The sequence below is a fragment of the Physeter macrocephalus genome, chromosome 13, assembly GCF_002837175.3.
Source record: "Physeter macrocephalus isolate SW-GA chromosome 13, ASM283717v5, whole genome shotgun sequence".
NCBI lineage: Eukaryota > Metazoa > Chordata > Mammalia > Artiodactyla > Physeteridae > Physeter > Physeter macrocephalus.
Window position 1 is genome coordinate 812546 of NC_041226.1, and position 16431 is coordinate 828976.

Genomic DNA, 16431 nt, shown 5'->3' on the forward strand with positions numbered 1-16431 from the left:
TTGGATAGTGATGACCAGAGGACAGATAGAAGACACTGCCTCAGGTTTTATTAATATGTGTTTTAAAAAAATTAATTAATTAACTTATTTTTGGCTGCGTTGGGTCTTCGTTGCTGCGCGCGGGCTTTCTCTAGTTGCGGCGAGCGGGGGCTACTCTTCGTTGCCACGCGGGGGCTTCTCATTGCGGTGGCTTCTCTTGTTGCGGAGCACGGGCTCTAGGCGCACGAGCTTCAGTAGTTGTGGTGCGTGGGCTCAGTAGTTGTGGCTCGCGGGCTTCAGTAGTTGTGGCACGTGGGCTCAGTAGTTGTGGCTCGCGGGCTCTGGAGCGCAGGCTCAGTAGTCGTGGCGCACGGGCTTAGTTGCTCCGCGGCATGTGGGATGTTCCCGGACCAGGGCTCGAACCCGTGTCCCCTGCTTCGGCAGGCGGGTTCTTAACCACTGCGCCACCGGGGAAGTCCCTATTACTATGTTTTGGATAGAAACCAATCTCTTAGCTAATAAGCGATGAATAAGGGTAACACGATACAAAGAAATGATTACTTACTTAGAGCTTAGTGCGAACTACAATTTAAAATACCACATTAATCCTGAATCCATAAATTTAAAAGTTATATTAGCAAAAAAGCTAGAAGTAAATTATTTTAGCGTCTGTCTAATAAATCACACCCAGAAACGATTTAGGTTAACGAGAACCTTCATGTTCCTGAGGTTGATTAAGGATGGAGTCTCTGAGGTCTGCAGTATTAGTTTTAAAATGATTCTTGGCCGTGGTTTCCCAGTTAATTTAGTTCCTCATCGTGGTGAGTTTTTCCTGCTGTGCTCTGACATCTGAATGACTTCAAGGCATTCTGTCACCTCTCCAACTTTTCCCTCGGACAATGACCTGAAAAGGCCGTGGGCAGCCATGTCTGCTGTAGCATCAGCATTCACCTAAGTGTCCCTGGTGGTGGGGAAACCATAGCAACAGCAATCCTGGTGGCTGGGAGGTTGTTCCCTGGGCCTCGGGAAGCCACCTCAGGTCGCCACGGGAGGGCACAGGGCGAGCTTCCCACAGCCCTGCCCTGGAGCTGGAGAGAGAGGGCTGGCGATCAGGACCCCAGTGAATTCCACACCCACACCCACCGGTGCTCGCTGTGCGAAGGGACACGTTTGGGGGGCAGGGGGAGCGGGCTCGGCCCTGCTCTGTCCAGGAGCCCCCCCTCGCCCCCAGCGGAGAAGCGAGGACCTTGAGCGCAAACACCACAGTGACCCTGGGGGAGGGTGTCTTGGGAGTGAAGACTTTGAACTAGTCTAGGAGGACGGGCTGGGCAGGGAGCTCGTGCGATGCCGCCGGGGGGGTGGGGGGGGGAGGGGGGCGGTCCGGGGGGCGGGGGTGGCATATGCGGGAAGCTCAGGGACTCAGGGACGCCGGTGAGAGAGACTGGGGAATCACGCCGATGGCACACCTGCTCTTGGTTTATAGCAAACATGAGGATGGAAGAACGTGAAACAACACCCTGAATACACGATCAGCAAAGTCTAGGCTGTGAGAAACTCCGGGAGGCAAATGACCCAGATTCTAAGAAAAAAACGTTGCAAGGAAATAAAAAGAGGTGGAGGGGAACCAGCAGCTTAAAGGGGCTTAAGAGACACATTAACCGATCGCAGCGTGTGGATTTCAGTGACTCCGAGCCAACTGCTATTTAAAAAGAAGGGAATTTTCACTTCGGGGAAGATGGTTGATGTCCTTTTTCCTATTCTCCTGGCCAAGTACAACTAAGACCCCTGGAAATTATATAAAAGCAAACAGCTCTGAAAGCTGGTGAGAAGGAAGCAGACCAGGCAGGGCCCTCGGGCAGACCCTTCAGTGCAGTTTCTGTCGGAAAGGTGAGGCGGGGCGGGGCAGACAGCCGTAGGGTTGGCTAGCATGAAACATTTCAGCGACTTGTCTGGGGCCTGGCTCTGGGGTGACGAGGGCAGGTGGACAGTGGCCTGGCCTGTGAGAGCCCTGTGAGAGCCCGAGAGAGGAGGTGTGGCTGTGGGTTTTGGGTCGGTCGGTGGGCATATGAAAAGTGTGCGTCACAGAAGAGTTGTTTGCTGTCTCTAGGAATTAGCCAGCCCTGGGAGGGGCCGTCTCCCCAGTGTTAGTAAGGCCACAGATGCCAAAACATCAGGATAAAAAGGCATGCTTAATACACGGGCCATTACAAAACCTCAGCACATTTAAAATAGTTGAAATAATAGAGTGTGTTCTCTGATCACGGTGGAATCAAAGTGGAGATCAATAATTATTAGTCGATAATAAGTGGAAAGAAAGAAAACGGAAAAATCTCTGAACACTCGGAAACTAAAACACTGTTCTAAATAAACCATGTGTCAATACATTGTATTGAATGAAAATAAAAAATCCAAGGTATCAAAATTTGCAAGACACACTACAGGAGTGCTGATAGGGCATTACAGCACTGAATGCAAACATGAGCGAAGAAGAGACGACTCAAGTCAATAAACCACACTCCCACTTCAAGAATCTAGAAAGAGTAGTGAAAAATAAGCCCAAAGCAAACAAAAAAAAAGAAAAGAATAAAGATAAGAGCAGAAATCAATTAAATTGAAAACAGAAGAAGAATAGAGCAAACTGATGAAACAAAGAGCTGGTTCTTTGCAAAGATCAATAAAATTGGTGAACTTCCAGCAAGACTGACAAAGGGAGAAAAAAAGAGAGAGAGAGAAGACACAAATTACCAGTATCAGGAATCAAACAGGGCACATCACTACAGACCCTGCAGACATCAAAAGGATAATAAGGAGTACTATAAACAATTCTGTACTTACAAAGTTTGCAAGTTAGATGAAATGGATCACTCCCTCAAGAAACACGAGCTATCACAATTCACCAAATATGAAATAGATAATTTTAAGATCCTTGCAGCTATTAAGGATATTGAATTTGTAAAAGAGAAACTCTCAAGAAATGTCCAGACCCAGATAGTTTCACTGGGAAATTCCACCAAATGTTTAAAGAAGGATTATACCTGTTCTGCATGACCTATTCCAGAAGACAGAGGAGGCAAGACCATTTCCCAGTTCATTTTGTGGTGCTGGTATCACCCTGACACAAACCAGACAAAGACAATACAAAAAAAAAAAAAAAAAAAAAAACAGACCAACATCCCCCATGAACGTAGATGTAAGAAGGCTTAATAAAATACTAACAAATGAAATTCAGTAATATATAAAGAGAATTCCACACCATGGCCAAGTGAGGTTCATTTCAAGGATGCAAGGTTGTTTCTGTATGAAGATTAGTCAAGATAATCCATCATATTAATGGGCTAAAGAAGAAAAATCACATGATCATATCGTTTAATGCAACATTTTTTTCCCACAAAATTCAACACCTATTCATAATAAAAACCCTCAGAAAAATAGGAATAGAGGGGAACTTTCTCAACTTGGTAAAAAGCATCTATAAAAACCCTACAGTTAACATTGTACTTAGTGGTGAAAGATTGAATCCTTTCCCCTTAAGATCAGGAACAAGAATTTCTGCTTTTATTATTCCTTTTCAGCATAGTGCTTGAAGTTCTAGCCAGTGCTACATGGCAAGAAAAAGAAATATAAGACACATAGATCATAAAGGAAGAGATAAAACTATCTCTATTTGCAGATGGTATGATTGTCTGTGCACAAAATCCCAAGGAAACTACAGAAATCTAGAACTTTTAAATGAATTCAGCAACATCACAGGATACAAGCAAATAAGCCAAGAAATATAACATTTATTTCTATATACTGGCAATGAACATATGGACACTGAAATTAAAATATGATACTCTTCACAATCACTCAAAGGAAATGAAATACTCAGAAGTAAATCTTTTTACTTTTTACATAAAATGAAACTTTTATGATTCATATGCTGAAAACTATGCAATGTTGATGAAAGAAATCAAAGGTGGAGTAAATAAACAGAGAGACATGCTGTGTATACGGATAAAAGATTTGACATAATAAAGATGTCAATTCTCTGCAAACTGATATACAAGTTTAATGCCATTTTTATCAAACACACAGCAAGATTTTTTTGTAGACATAGACAAGATTATTCGAAAATTTATATGGAAAGGGAAAGAAACTAGAATAGCTGAAAAAATTTGAAAAAGGAGAATAAAGAGGGAAGAAGCACTCGAGCATTCAAGACATTAATGTAGCGCAAGAATCAGGACTGTGGTGCTGGTGGAGGGAGAGAACAGAGGTCAGTGGAACAGAGAACCCAGAAATAGCCCCACACAAACATGCCCGGTTGATTTTTTTTTCTTTTTTTTTTTGGCTGAGTTGGGTTTTCGTTGCTGCGCGCGGGCTTTCTCTAGTTGCAGCGAGCAGGGGCTGCTCTTCGTTGCGGTGCACGGGCTTCTCATTGCGGTGGCTTCTCTTGTCGCGGAGCACGGGCTCTAGGCGCACGGGCTTCAGTAGTCATGGCTCGCGGGCTCTAGAGCGCAGGCTCAGTAGTTGTGGCGCATGGCTTTAGTTGCTACGTGGCATGTGGGATCTTCCCGGACCAGGGCTCGAACCCGTGTCCCCTGCACTGGCAGGCGGATGGATTCTTAACCACTGCGCCACCAGGGAAGCCCTCCAGTTGATTTTTAACAAAGTGCCAAAGCCATTCAATGGAGGAAAGCGAGCCTTTCATCACATGGTGCTGGGGCAGCTGGATGTCGACAGGCAACAAGTGAACCTCAAGTCTCAGACCTTTTATAAAAATTAACACAAAATGGAGCACAGACTTCAACGTAACGCATAAAACTAGACAGCTTTTAGAAAAAACATAGGAGAAAATCTTTGGAATCTAGGGCTAGGCAAAGAGTTCTTAGATTTGACACCAAAGCCACAACCCATAATATTTAAAAAATGATAAATTGGACTTCATTAAAATGAAAAGCTATTGCTTTGCAAAAGACCCTGTTAAGAAGATGCAAAGAAAAGCCACAGAGTGAAAAATATTTACAAACCACTATCTGTGTCCCAGGACTTGTGTCTACAGTACATGAAGATCTCTCAAAACTCAACAGTAGAAAAACAAACAATCCAATTAGAGAACGAGCGAAAGAAATGAAGAGGACAGAGAGATGGCAGATAAGCACATGAAAAGGTGGTCAAGTTCATTAGCTATTTGTGAAATGCACATGCAACACACCTACCTATCAGAATGAAAAAATGACATGGGAAGCTATATTCAATGTCCTGTAATAACCTATAATGGAAAAGAATCTGAAAAAGAATATATGTATTACTGAATCACCTTTCTGTACACCTGAAACTAACACAACATTGTAAATCAACTATACTTCAATCTAAAAACCGGTTATTGAGAAAAAAAAAGAATGGCTAAAATGAAAAATACCACCACCACCAAACTCTGGCGAGGCTCAGGAAAGACAAGGTGACTTAGATGTTGCTGGTGGGGGTGTGTAATGATGCAGCTGCTCTGGAAAACACTTTGGCTGCTTTTCGGAAATGAAACGTGCAACCACCATGCAGCCCAGCAGTGGGAACAAACTCTTGGTGCGGCGACCCAAGTGAAGCTCCAGAGAATTACACTGAGAAAAAAATCCAGTCCCAGTGGTTGCATACTGCACGATTCCGTGTATGTACCTTTCCTGAAATGACAGAATCAGAGAAATGGTGAGCAAATTAGTGGTTGCCAGGAGTGGGTGGGATCGGAATCGGAGGGTATCGGGTATGGGTATAAAAGGGCCCCACCAGGATCCTGGTGGTGATGGAAACGTTCTGTATCTGGACTGTGTCAGTGTCGTGTCCTGCTGAGATCTTGGACTGTAGTTTTTCGAGATGTTCCCGTTGGGGGAAACTGCCAAAAGCACACGAGACGTCTGTTTTATTTCTTCCACCTACATGTGTCTACAATCATCTCAAAATAACAAGCTTAATTAAAAAAAGAAAAGAACATGAACAGGACAATTGGGATATTATGAACATGGACTGGCTATTTTAGTGTGATGGTGGCATTGAGTTTTTGTTTTAAAAGCTTAGCCTATGCTCTTTGCTTTCTTAATATTTATTTATTGGCTGCGTCGGGTCTTAGTTGCGGTACGTGGGATCTTTGCTGCGGCATGGATCTTTCCTCGTGGCGCGCGGATTTCTCTCTAGTTGTGGTGCGAGGGCTCAGTAGTTGTGGCACTCGGCCTTCTCTCTAGTTGTGGCACGCGGGCTTAGTTGCTCTGCGGCATGTGGGATCTTAGTTCCCCGACCAGGGATCGAACCCATGTCCCTTGCGTTGGAAGGCAGATCCTTAACCACTGGCCCAGGAGGGAGGTCCCAGTCTGTACTCTTAAGGGACCCACACTGAAGTATCTGCCGAAGAAACGATCTGTCTGGGATTTGCTTTACAGCCATCCAGGCTGGGGGATAATCGGGCGAGACCCCCCGAATGTGAACGGGCACGGCTAGGTGGTTGTCGGAGCTGGATGAGGGGTGGTGGGCACCTTGGCACCGTGGTCCCTGAGCATCGAGCTGCAGGAGCGGCAGTGAAGCCACCGGTCCTGGAGACGTTCAGCCTGCTTTGCATCTTGGCTCTGCTGCGTATTAGCTGGGTAACCTTGGGCAAGTTATTTAACCTCTCTGAGCCTCAGTGGCCTCATCTGTAAAATGGGGATAATATCTCATAAGGGAGAGTGCAGGGAGAGGAAAAGAAAGGTCTCCACCTGAGGGAGGGGGCGAGGGAGAGAAGCCAGCGCAGGAGACCCAAGGGTAGGGGACAGTGTCTCGGAATCCAGACAGAACAAGGCCTCAAGGAGAGCTTTACGAGGATGACGCTGAGAAGAGGCCATTACACTGGTGTCAGAACGTCACTGGTGCCGATGGCGGCCTGGGCTGGTAGTGGGGCTGGGCCCAGATTAAGGTGCTGGCCGGTGACGGGTGGGCGAGGCTGGCAGCGTGGCCACCACCTCAGACCCGGAGGGGCGGCCGAGACACAGCTCCGGGGGCAGGAGCGTTGAGGGCAGTGAAGGAGCGGAGGAGAGAGGGAAAGTGGCGGAAGGGGCCGGCTGGGAGCCCTGGCAGCATGGCAGGCGGAAGAGCCTCTCCCATGCGGTGGGGCTGCCACCAAAGCCTTTTCATCCCCCCCCGTGTCCCCCCATCCCGTTTATGGGCTTGGCTTGAGACCCATTCAAACAGCCGTTTATCAGGAAAGGCTGTCACGGGACCATCAGGAATTAGAGGCGGACTGGATTTTCGGTGTGAAAAAATCGTGGTTTTGTTCTTAAGGGTTAGATCTTGGTTTTCATGGATCGCTACTAAAATACTTATGGATGAAAGGATATGTGTGGAACTTGCTTCGGACTCTGAAGAAAGTGAGACTTCCTGTTTTGCTTTTCTGGGGAGAGGGCCTGGCGTCCCGGCATGCAGGTCCAGCCCTGGAGAATACTCGCGGTTCACCAGGCGTCCCTGTGCGTAGCACGTGTGCTCACTGCACCCTGCACAGGGGTGGCCCCGGGGTGTGACATCTCCAGGGTGATTGGTCCTCGGCTGGTGCACCCATGCCCCCACTAAAGGCCTCTGCGTGCCACCTGGAGAGCCCGGGAGGAAGGCCTCCCCTTTACTACCTGCGGGGGCAGAGCTGTGGACTGAAGGGCCCTCTCCCCTTGTCCGAGGGGCTGGAAGCTGACCCGGGGGACACCTCCCATGTCCTGGAGCAGCCGACCCCTCTCCAAGCCGAGGCCTGGGGGGCTGCTAAAGCGCCCCTGCTCGAGGGATGCGAGGAGGGTGCAGGGGCGCGCGGACACCACCGCTCCAGCCACGCGGCCTCCCCAGCAGCCTGCCCCGAGCTGCTCATCAGGCCGCCAGGGACGCAGCGGCCCGGAAGGAACAGAAGGCTTCAGCAAAGGGCTCATCTTTATTGAGGGAGCGCGTTCCCGCGTCAGCCGTTCACGAGCGTTGCAAAGCAGCCCCTTTGCGAAGCTTCCCGCTTCCATACGGTCCCGGCCACGCCCAGACAGCGCTGAAGAGACATTGTACAGTGAACCCTTTCCACCCTCAGAGCCGTGACAGTTCACACGTCTGTCAGCAGACAACGGAAAACAATACCTACGACAAGACAGAGGAAGCTTAAATATTAGACACTTTAGGCATGATTCTAAAATTAACATTGTGTGTTTTTCCAGGTAAGGAAGACCAGTCATTATAAAAATACTTTACATAAATTCAAAATCAGAACTAAAACATTCAATCCTATAAAAATATCTCTTCCTAATAAAAGTATCAATTTCTAGATAAACGTGTTGTCGACAAGAGTTACGTCCTTAAATTTTCAGGAAATACCCCCATGTCAGACGGTCCAATTAAACCCACCTGTAAAAGTCACACCAAGGCCCGGCGGTAGAGCCAGGACCACACATTTGATTACGTGGCACATTCACGGCCCAATTATTCTACAGAAAGCTAACTCGGGTATCTACGAATTGTGAAAGCCGTTTGTGAGGACAGAGTCTCGGCCGAGGGCCAGGACGCCTGGTCGGCACTGCCTTCCGGGGAAGGCCCCGGTTCTGTGATGCTACGTCGGCTACGTGGTGCGTGGCGCTGTTTAACTAGGAAACCCCGTGATGGCGTTTTGCCCGCTCTCGGAAATCAGCTCGTTCATTTCGTTCTGTTTACTCTCTTTGAGGGCATGGTTGGGGGCGGCTCTTTGCGTCTGTGCTCGCTTGGATCTCCTGAAACACACTTTGAGCAGCAGGTAGCACAACTCGGCCACGTTGAGTAGCATGCAGATCACGGAGGCGGAGATCATGAAGATGGTGAACACGGTCTTCTCCGTGGGCCTGGAGATGAAGCAGTCCACGAGGTTGGGGCACGGGTCGATGCCACACTTCAGCACCCAGGGCAGGTGGTACCCGTTGTACAAGAAGTAGAACACGTACATGAAGGCGGCCTCGAAGATGATCCGGAAGAAGATGCTGCCGGTGTAGGTCCACCACAGGGAGCCCTCGATCCGGATCTTCTGCCGTTTGATGTCCTCCAAATCCTTGAACTCGCTCCTCTTCTCCCCGCGCCTGAACCGGCGCGCGGCCTCCTGTCTGTAGTAGGCCACGTGCATGGCCACCAGCAGGGCCGGCGTGGACACGAAGATGAGCTGCAGCGCCCAGAGCCGGATGTGGGACACGGGGAAGAAGTGGTCGTAGCACACGTTCTTGCACCCGGGCTGCAGCGTGTTGCACACGAAGTCGGCCTGCTCGTCGCCCCAGACCTCCTGGGCGGCCACCACCAGGATCATGACGCGGAAGATGAAGATCACGGTGAGCCACACCTTCCCGATGCTGGTCGAGTGCTTGTTCACGCCCCCGACGAACGTGTGCAGGGTGCCCCAGTCCATCCTGCCGCTTCACTCCTGAACAGGCGAAAATTAGCACAGGGCAGTTAGCGGACTCGTCCTTCAATCTGTAAAACCGCTGTAACGTTACGGACAGGAGCGCGTGTCCCTCGGGGTCACCCTCTGAACTGCCGGGAGGTGGTTTTCTGGGAGGGAACAGCACCCACTCTGAAAACACTCCCGCGTTCTGGTGTGGGTTTACGATCATCTGCATTCAGCTGAACTCGGATTATACGTGAGGCTGCTGCCTGACGCTAACCCAGGACCTCAAGCAAACACATTCGTTTCCAAGCTCCCTTTTAAGCCCCGTTTCGCTTTGCCCAGGGGATCACAGAGGTTCCTCGGTAGATTGTATTCGTTAAAGGGCTTATCCAAGAACAAAAAAAAAAATCATTCACTGGAATGACACAATCTGTTTTACCCAGCGGACTAAGAAGGGGAAAAAAAGAAACCAAACACTTTACGGTTCACTTTGTACAATACGCTTATATTTACTTCTAGCTTGAACAACATCATCTGCCATAATCATGTGTCCTTAGGAAACCTAATGCCATAAGCTACTCAAAGAGCCTCTTCCAAAATAGAACCACAGGCTTTTACAAAAAGGGCTCGCTTTTCTCCCCTGCAACGGGCAGTGCCGCCCCCGCCCCCCCGCCCCGCCGGACAGGTACCAAGTTTACACCCAGAGCCGCAGGTGCAGGACCAGCCCCGCCTGCAGTGCAGGGTCCCCTGTGAGGGCTCTGGTCCAGCGTCCTGAGGGGAAGGGGCCTTGACGGCTGTAGAAACTCTGCACAAATCGAACGGACCCCTTCTGCATGGCCACGGCAGACCAAAGAGTTGGTCAGTATTCTGCTCAGAAAAAAGAAGAAGAATGGACCCTTTGAGAATCTTCTGAAAGTGGAAGACCGTCTCCTCGGAAAAACACACTCACCCAAGTTCTCATAGCCTTTTAGGGGGAGGGGCCCCAAAGGCCTTTTGTCAACCCCCCTGGGGGAGACTTTCGTGCCCTTGAACGTGGGGTCAGGGCTTCTCCCTCTCAGGCTGGTGAGGAGAGTGGAGCCCGGGAGCCCTGGGCAGCTCTTCACGCGCCTTTCCAGAACGACCTGCACGCGGGTGGGCGTCCACCTGGCCGGGAACGGGAGGCAGGGCCTGGAAGGAGCCCCCGGAGCAGCCCAGGGGCCGGGGGCTTGATTCCTGTGTGGATCCAGGACTAAACGGGACTCAAAGGCAGAGTGTACACACAGCCAGCTTTCTGCTTTTTGAAAAGAAGAGCTGAGAAAAACGGCACAGCTCTTTAAACACACGCTCCTTCAAGCTGTGGTTGCCCGTCCTTAATGCTTCTGATCGGAGGCCGTGTGAGCGTCCGGTGCGGGTCTGGGGGGATACGGGGGCCTGGGTCAGGAAGCCTGGTCTCAGGATCTGCGCCTAACCCCCGCCTCAGACCGCTGACCCCATGACCTACAGGACTTCCAGGTCCACAGTAATGAGTCTTTGGTTTAAAAACCTCATTGGAGGGCTATGAATTGTAGAATTCACTCTTAGCTCCTGGTGAAGGCTGTTAGAATAAATCTCCCCAGCTGTCGCCCTCCTGATCTGAAGCACCGGAATGCACCCAGTGGAGGGAAGAAACACGAACATCTTGAGGTTTGAACATGTTTTACAGGGTCGGCTCACCTGGGAGGTCCGTCCTGTCTGTTTACAAGCTGGAGGTGTTCTCCAGCTAACTAGTAAACATCTCCCACTGAAATGTGGGGAATTCAACGCCCCACCAGCAAGTTTTTGATTTCTCAAATATATGGTCACTTTTTCTCCAACCCTCCCAAGTGCAGAGAGTTTAAACTCCCCCACCGGTAAGAAGGCTGTTTCCTCTCTGAGTTGTCTATCTTCAGCTGCCTGAGGAAGGCAACACCCTCCCCCTCCCAGGGGCCAGAGGCCACTGGCCTGAAGGAATTCGGAGAGGCTGACGTCATGGGAGAGGTCCGGAGGTCAAATCTCCCCCCACGAGGCCCCCCACTTTCTAGAGCAGAATCCTTGACTTCTGCCCCCTGGGGCATCTCCTTAAAAAACAGGGGCAATTATTGTGGCAGCATCTTTATTTCTTCTGACTTTGCTGGGTCCCCAAATTACACGCTCTATCAAAGTAGCAAAGCTGAACAGAAAACAATCCATTCTACGATACTTATCGACTCTGACTAAAAATCAGCAATTTGCCTTAAAAGGGAGAAAAAGAAATGAGATGGCTTCCTACGGCGTCTGTTCGCATCCTTCCGAGGCTCTCAGGGAGAAGCCCTGTTGTCTGGCTGAACGTCGAGGCTTCCAACAGAAGCAGAGCTCACCTCACCTCCTAGAAGACTGGCCGTGGGTGTGGACCCCCCCCCCAGCTTCCTGCCCTGAGGCCGCAGCCACTGCCCCCAGGACTCTTCCACTGCAGGAGAGCCCTCAGGGGGGCCTGCCAGAAACATTCTGGCGGCAGGAGATGTGAAGACACTTTGAAAATTACTTTCCAAAGTAACTGCCTCCGTCGGTACCCCTCACAATTAGTATTAAACAAAGCTTTAATAATAAAAAGCAAAATATTAACTCTTTCTTTGTGAACCAGAGCGGTTTATTTATTTTTATTATTATTATTTTTCTTTCTTTATTTTTTGCGGTGCGCGGGCCTCTCACCGCTGCGGCCTCTCCCGTTGCGGAGCACAGGCTCCGGACGCGCAGGCCCAGCGGCCACGGCTCACGGGCCCAGCCGCTCCGCGGCACGTGGGATCTTCCCGGACCGGGGCTCGAACCCGCGTCCCCTGCATCGGCAGGCGGACTCTCAACCACCGAGCCACCAGGGAAGCCCCAGAGTGGTTTATTTTAACTGGCGCCTTCCTGGCTGTCTTTTAGGGAAAGAATACGTTTGCTCGGCTCCTGTGTAGGAAGGTGGTGACGATCAAGCTCACAGAAGCAAACGCCACTGGGCTGTGCAGTGTCTCTAGTCACTGCGGACACACAGCCGCGGTCCAATTGCTTAGCTCCGAAAATAGGAAATCAGTGACCTGACTTCTGAGGACACACAGTGTTAGGAAGAGAGATGGTGCTTCCCTCTTAAATTCAAATAGTTTAAGTCTATTAGCATTCTGCCTCAGCAATACAATTTCTGGTTTAAAAAATTCTTATTTAAGAATTTAAGCATAACTAGTTTGCTTAACAAAGCCGTGTCAGTTTCACTGAGGACAGGACCAAAACTAAAGCCCCAGCATCCCCTCAGCATCTGCACTCCCAAGGCATCCCCGACTCCCTGTGGGACCCGAGGACAGAGCATCCCTCACTGTGTCCACGTTGGCTCTGGACAGTGGAGGAGCCTGTGCTCCTGAGACGCCGTAACGCCAAGGCAAAAGCAGCGCCGGAGGGGCTCGCAGCTCTGCGGCCAGAGGAGACTCAGGGTGAGGGTCCCTCTTCGGGGACCTGGCTCCCCTGCGCCATCAATCAGCGACCACCGGGCCGCCAGTGGCGCTTGGCACCCCCAGGAATGGGAACCCGGGTGCAGCTTCCGGAGGGCAGTGAGGATGTGACCCGTGAAGGGAAAACTAGTAGCTGTGGCCACAGCCCTTCAGCTCCTCCCCGGGGGGTCCACTGCACGACGCCGGGTGGTAGTTTTTCTTCGTCCCCAGAACTGTTAAGGGGGGTGTCTGGACCCTGCCAGTTTCCTGATGCCCTGTACTTCAAATACACAGTAACATCAAAATAAAATCTTTAGTGTGGATCCTTTTCCCTTTCAAAAAAATAATAATAACAATAACGATAATAATGCCCAACCCCAAACCTCAAGCCCATGTCCCTGAGCATTAAAAAAAAAAAAAAAAAAGAAGGTGGAGTTTGAGGAACTGGATAGACTCCCTTACCCCACAAGTCAGCAGCCTAAAAAAAAAATCTTAAACTCTCTCCGTAATCAAGAAGACTCTTTTCCTTTTGTCTCTGGAAATCTCAGGTCATCCAAGGGACAAACTGATAGCTGATTTGTAAATTTAGTGACTCAAAAATCCATCAACTGTCCCTTCAGAGTAATGACGAGTGATAAAATGGATTTAGGATTTATATACTTCTTCAAAATTAACTCAGTAAAAATGAAAAAAATCCTGTCTACGGAGTCTAAGCATAAAAATGGACAATTCATAGAATTACATGTACTTTTTTTTTTTTTGGTCCAAAGTAAACTTCAATGGTTCTGAGCTATCATAATCCAAGATTCAATGTGATCGTATGTCCATATGTGGGAGGTGTGTTATATAACGGGGGTCTTCTGAATTAAATTCTTCAGAGAATACAATCAATATTTATTAAAGGATAAATTTAAAATAAAAATATGTTCTAATTTGAATATATATGTATATTCAAAAATGTATTTAACATATACAGTTAAAGTCCAAAGGAAACGGCCACAATTAGTTAGAATCTAGACCCACAAAATATTTGTTCAGGAAGGAGTATTTTAATACTGTACATGTAATTCTTAATCCATTTAAGAATTCAAAGAGTTAAAAAAATTTTTTTCCATTTAGCAGTCTCTGTTCCCTGAAGCAAACCTGTGTCCTTTCCAAACATTTAAGTCCAGCTGGAGTTAAATGATCCTGGGAATAAGAACAGAAAAAGCCCTCTGGGGACCCCGGTCCATTCTCATGGATCAAATGAGTCGAACAGAAATCTTAACATGATAATGAAGCCACTGGCAGGATTATGCCCTCACGGACCCAGAAGCTTGGGCCGGAAATTATTTTCCCACAATTTCATTCTACCTAAAGTGTTTAACTAAAATATACAAACCACTCACAGCTCCTAGAACATTCAGACTGAGCCAGGGGTGCATGGTGAGGGCCTGCAAAGTAGAATTTTCCTCTCACCCCATTGCAATTGTTCAGTCAGAACCTCTGTTGGTTCTCTTCCTTCTTACAGCTCTTAGAATTCAGAAGAGTAAAAGAAAAAGAGAATGAAGTTCCCATTTCCTGCATCAGAATTTTGTTTTAAATAAAGACACCGCGAAGCAGCTGAACTGACTGACGGCTTCTGGGGTGGGTCAACGCGGTCATGACGACGGGGACACCCCTCCCCCAGTTATATCACAGGCTCTCTCTATGGACGTTCTCTCTTCATAACCCCTTCTCCCCTGCCTGGCAGGGTTCCAACACCACCCCAGTGGCTCGGGGATTCGGAGCAGCAGACAAAGCTCTACACAGCACATCCTGCAATTCTAAGGAGTCTGGCTGGGGCAGGACGTCTTCTTCTAGAATACTGACCAGACTCTGCCAGAACTGGGGCAAGAAAAGACTTCTGTGGCATCAAGTCCGCCCAAGGGCAAGAGCAAGGGTGCACGGCTAAATCCAACCATGCGCTAAACCCACAGCCAGACTCGCCCTGGGGGACATGGTGCCGGGGTCGCTGGCCCGGGTCCCTGCGTGGCTGCAGGCCCCCAGGCCCTGCAGGCGTCCACAGCTGCATCCAGCCGGCACTCACCTCAGACTCCGTCCTGCTCTCCAGGAAGGGAGGCCAAGCCGGTCAAAATCACACACCCGTGCCGGGTGACACCTGGGGCCGGTCTCCTCCCCGAGAGAGGAAGTACCTTCTGGTGCCGCCACCTTTTACTGAGATGTGTCAGCAGTGACAATTACTGTTGTCCAGTGACTGTGCTATTGTCACGTGCGGCTCACAGGCTCCCGGGCTTACGTCCAGCGGCCGCTCCGGCCCATTCGACCTGGGCTTGCCGGCTAGTCCCGCGCCCCTAAACGCGAGCCGGACCTCGTCAGGGACCCGTGAGAGCCAAGCAAATCCAAAAGGCAGCAGAGGAAGTGGGGGAAAGGGGCACCCGTACCCACGAGGTGACGCATCGCTAAAACCTGTTGTGCGAGTCAGGGGGGACCGTCCGGGGTAAAAGTCAAACCAGTCCATGCTCGTTCCTGCGAGGGCGCCGGGCCGCGGGAGGCTGGGGGGGCGGGCCGCCCCCCACCGCGGGCCCTGGAGCGGGTCGCCGACGGGGGCGGGCGCGGGGGGAGGGGGCGGGGGCCGCGGGCCGCCGACCTACCTGCTGCGGCTTCCGGAGACAAGCCCTCCGCCCGAGGGGCCGAGAGGTAGCGCCCCCTCACCTGCTGGCGGGGATGCGGCCGGCGCGGGGTCCGGCGCGGGGCGGCGCCTGCGCGGCCGCCGGACGGGCAGGAAGGGCAGGGAGCGCGAGCTCGGCGGGTGTGCGACGTCTGCAGCGGCCCTCCGTCCGCTCCGGGATGGCCCGGCTCCCACCTGCAGCGCCTTTTAACCGCGCCCCACCCCGCCTCTGTCCTGACGCTCCTCGGGCGGGAGGCGAGACGAGCCCGCGGGGATCGGAGCGCGCCCGCCCCGGGGCGCGGGCTGCGGGGCGCACGGGCGTGCGGGGGCGGGCCCTCCCTCTGCGGCGCGGGGCGCGGGGCCTGGCCCGGCCCGGGCCGGGCCCGGCGGGGCGGCCCAGGTGTCCCCGCAGCGCCGGGGGGTCGGGGGCCGGCCTGGGCGAGTGGGCCCGGGTGGGCCCGCAGCCAGGCTCCCGACGGGCTGGGCCCGTTGGGATCCGTGCTCGGCGCAGGCTGCGTTTTTCCTGGGACTGAGCCTGCTCTTTTCTGGACACTGCCGCCCTCTTAACGGCCCGCCCGGCGCCCGTGCAAGGCCCTGTCAGAGAGCAGCCTGGAGGCACAGAGACTGTGGGTCTTTATTCATTAATGACCACGTTATTAGAGTTAAAGGGGTTATTTTATTAGTCACCTCCGCTCTTTGCCCCCTCATCCGGGGAAGCGAAGGGGGCCTTCCTCAGCCAGCCCCGCGCTCCTGGCAAAGACCCGGCCCGCGCCCCCTCCCACGGGTCGGCTCTGAATGCCCAAGGCCGCCCCAGGCAGGGCACAAACGTTGGCATAGTAAAATAACTCAATTTTTAAAAATTTAATTAATTTATTTTTTGTCTGCGGTGGGTCTTCGTTGCGGTGCACTGCTCATTGCGGGGCACGAGCTCTGGGCACGTGGGCTTCAGTAGTTGTGGCTCGCGGGCTTCAGTAGTTGTGGCTCGCGGGCTTCAGTAGTTG

At 51.1% G+C, this 16431-nt stretch overlaps 1 protein-coding gene across 4 annotated transcripts; it reads right to left on the reverse strand.

Moving 5' to 3' along the window:
• Nucleotides 1–7849: 7849 nt before the first annotated feature.
• On the reverse strand, nt 7850–15627 carry GJB6 (gap junction protein beta 6). 4 transcript variants are annotated; one of them, XM_055089574.1, is made up of 3 exons: nt 15414–15626; nt 14169–14292; nt 7850–9379 (listed from the first exon to the last, which is right to left on the reverse strand). In XM_055089574.1, exon 3 carries the CDS (start codon nt 9362–9364, stop codon nt 8579–8581), a length of 786 nt encoding a protein of 261 aa, XP_054945549.1. In that variant the 5' UTR covers nt 9365–9379; nt 14169–14292; nt 15414–15626; the 3' UTR covers nt 7850–8578. The 4 variants fall into 4 exon arrangements, with proteins under 4 accessions (XP_054945549.1, XP_054945548.1, XP_023981734.1 ...); XM_055089573.1 differs by lacking the exon at nt 14169–14292 and having other exon boundaries at nt 15475–15627; XM_024125966.2 differs by lacking the exon at nt 14169–14292.
• Nucleotides 15628–16431: the final 804 nt, after the last annotated feature.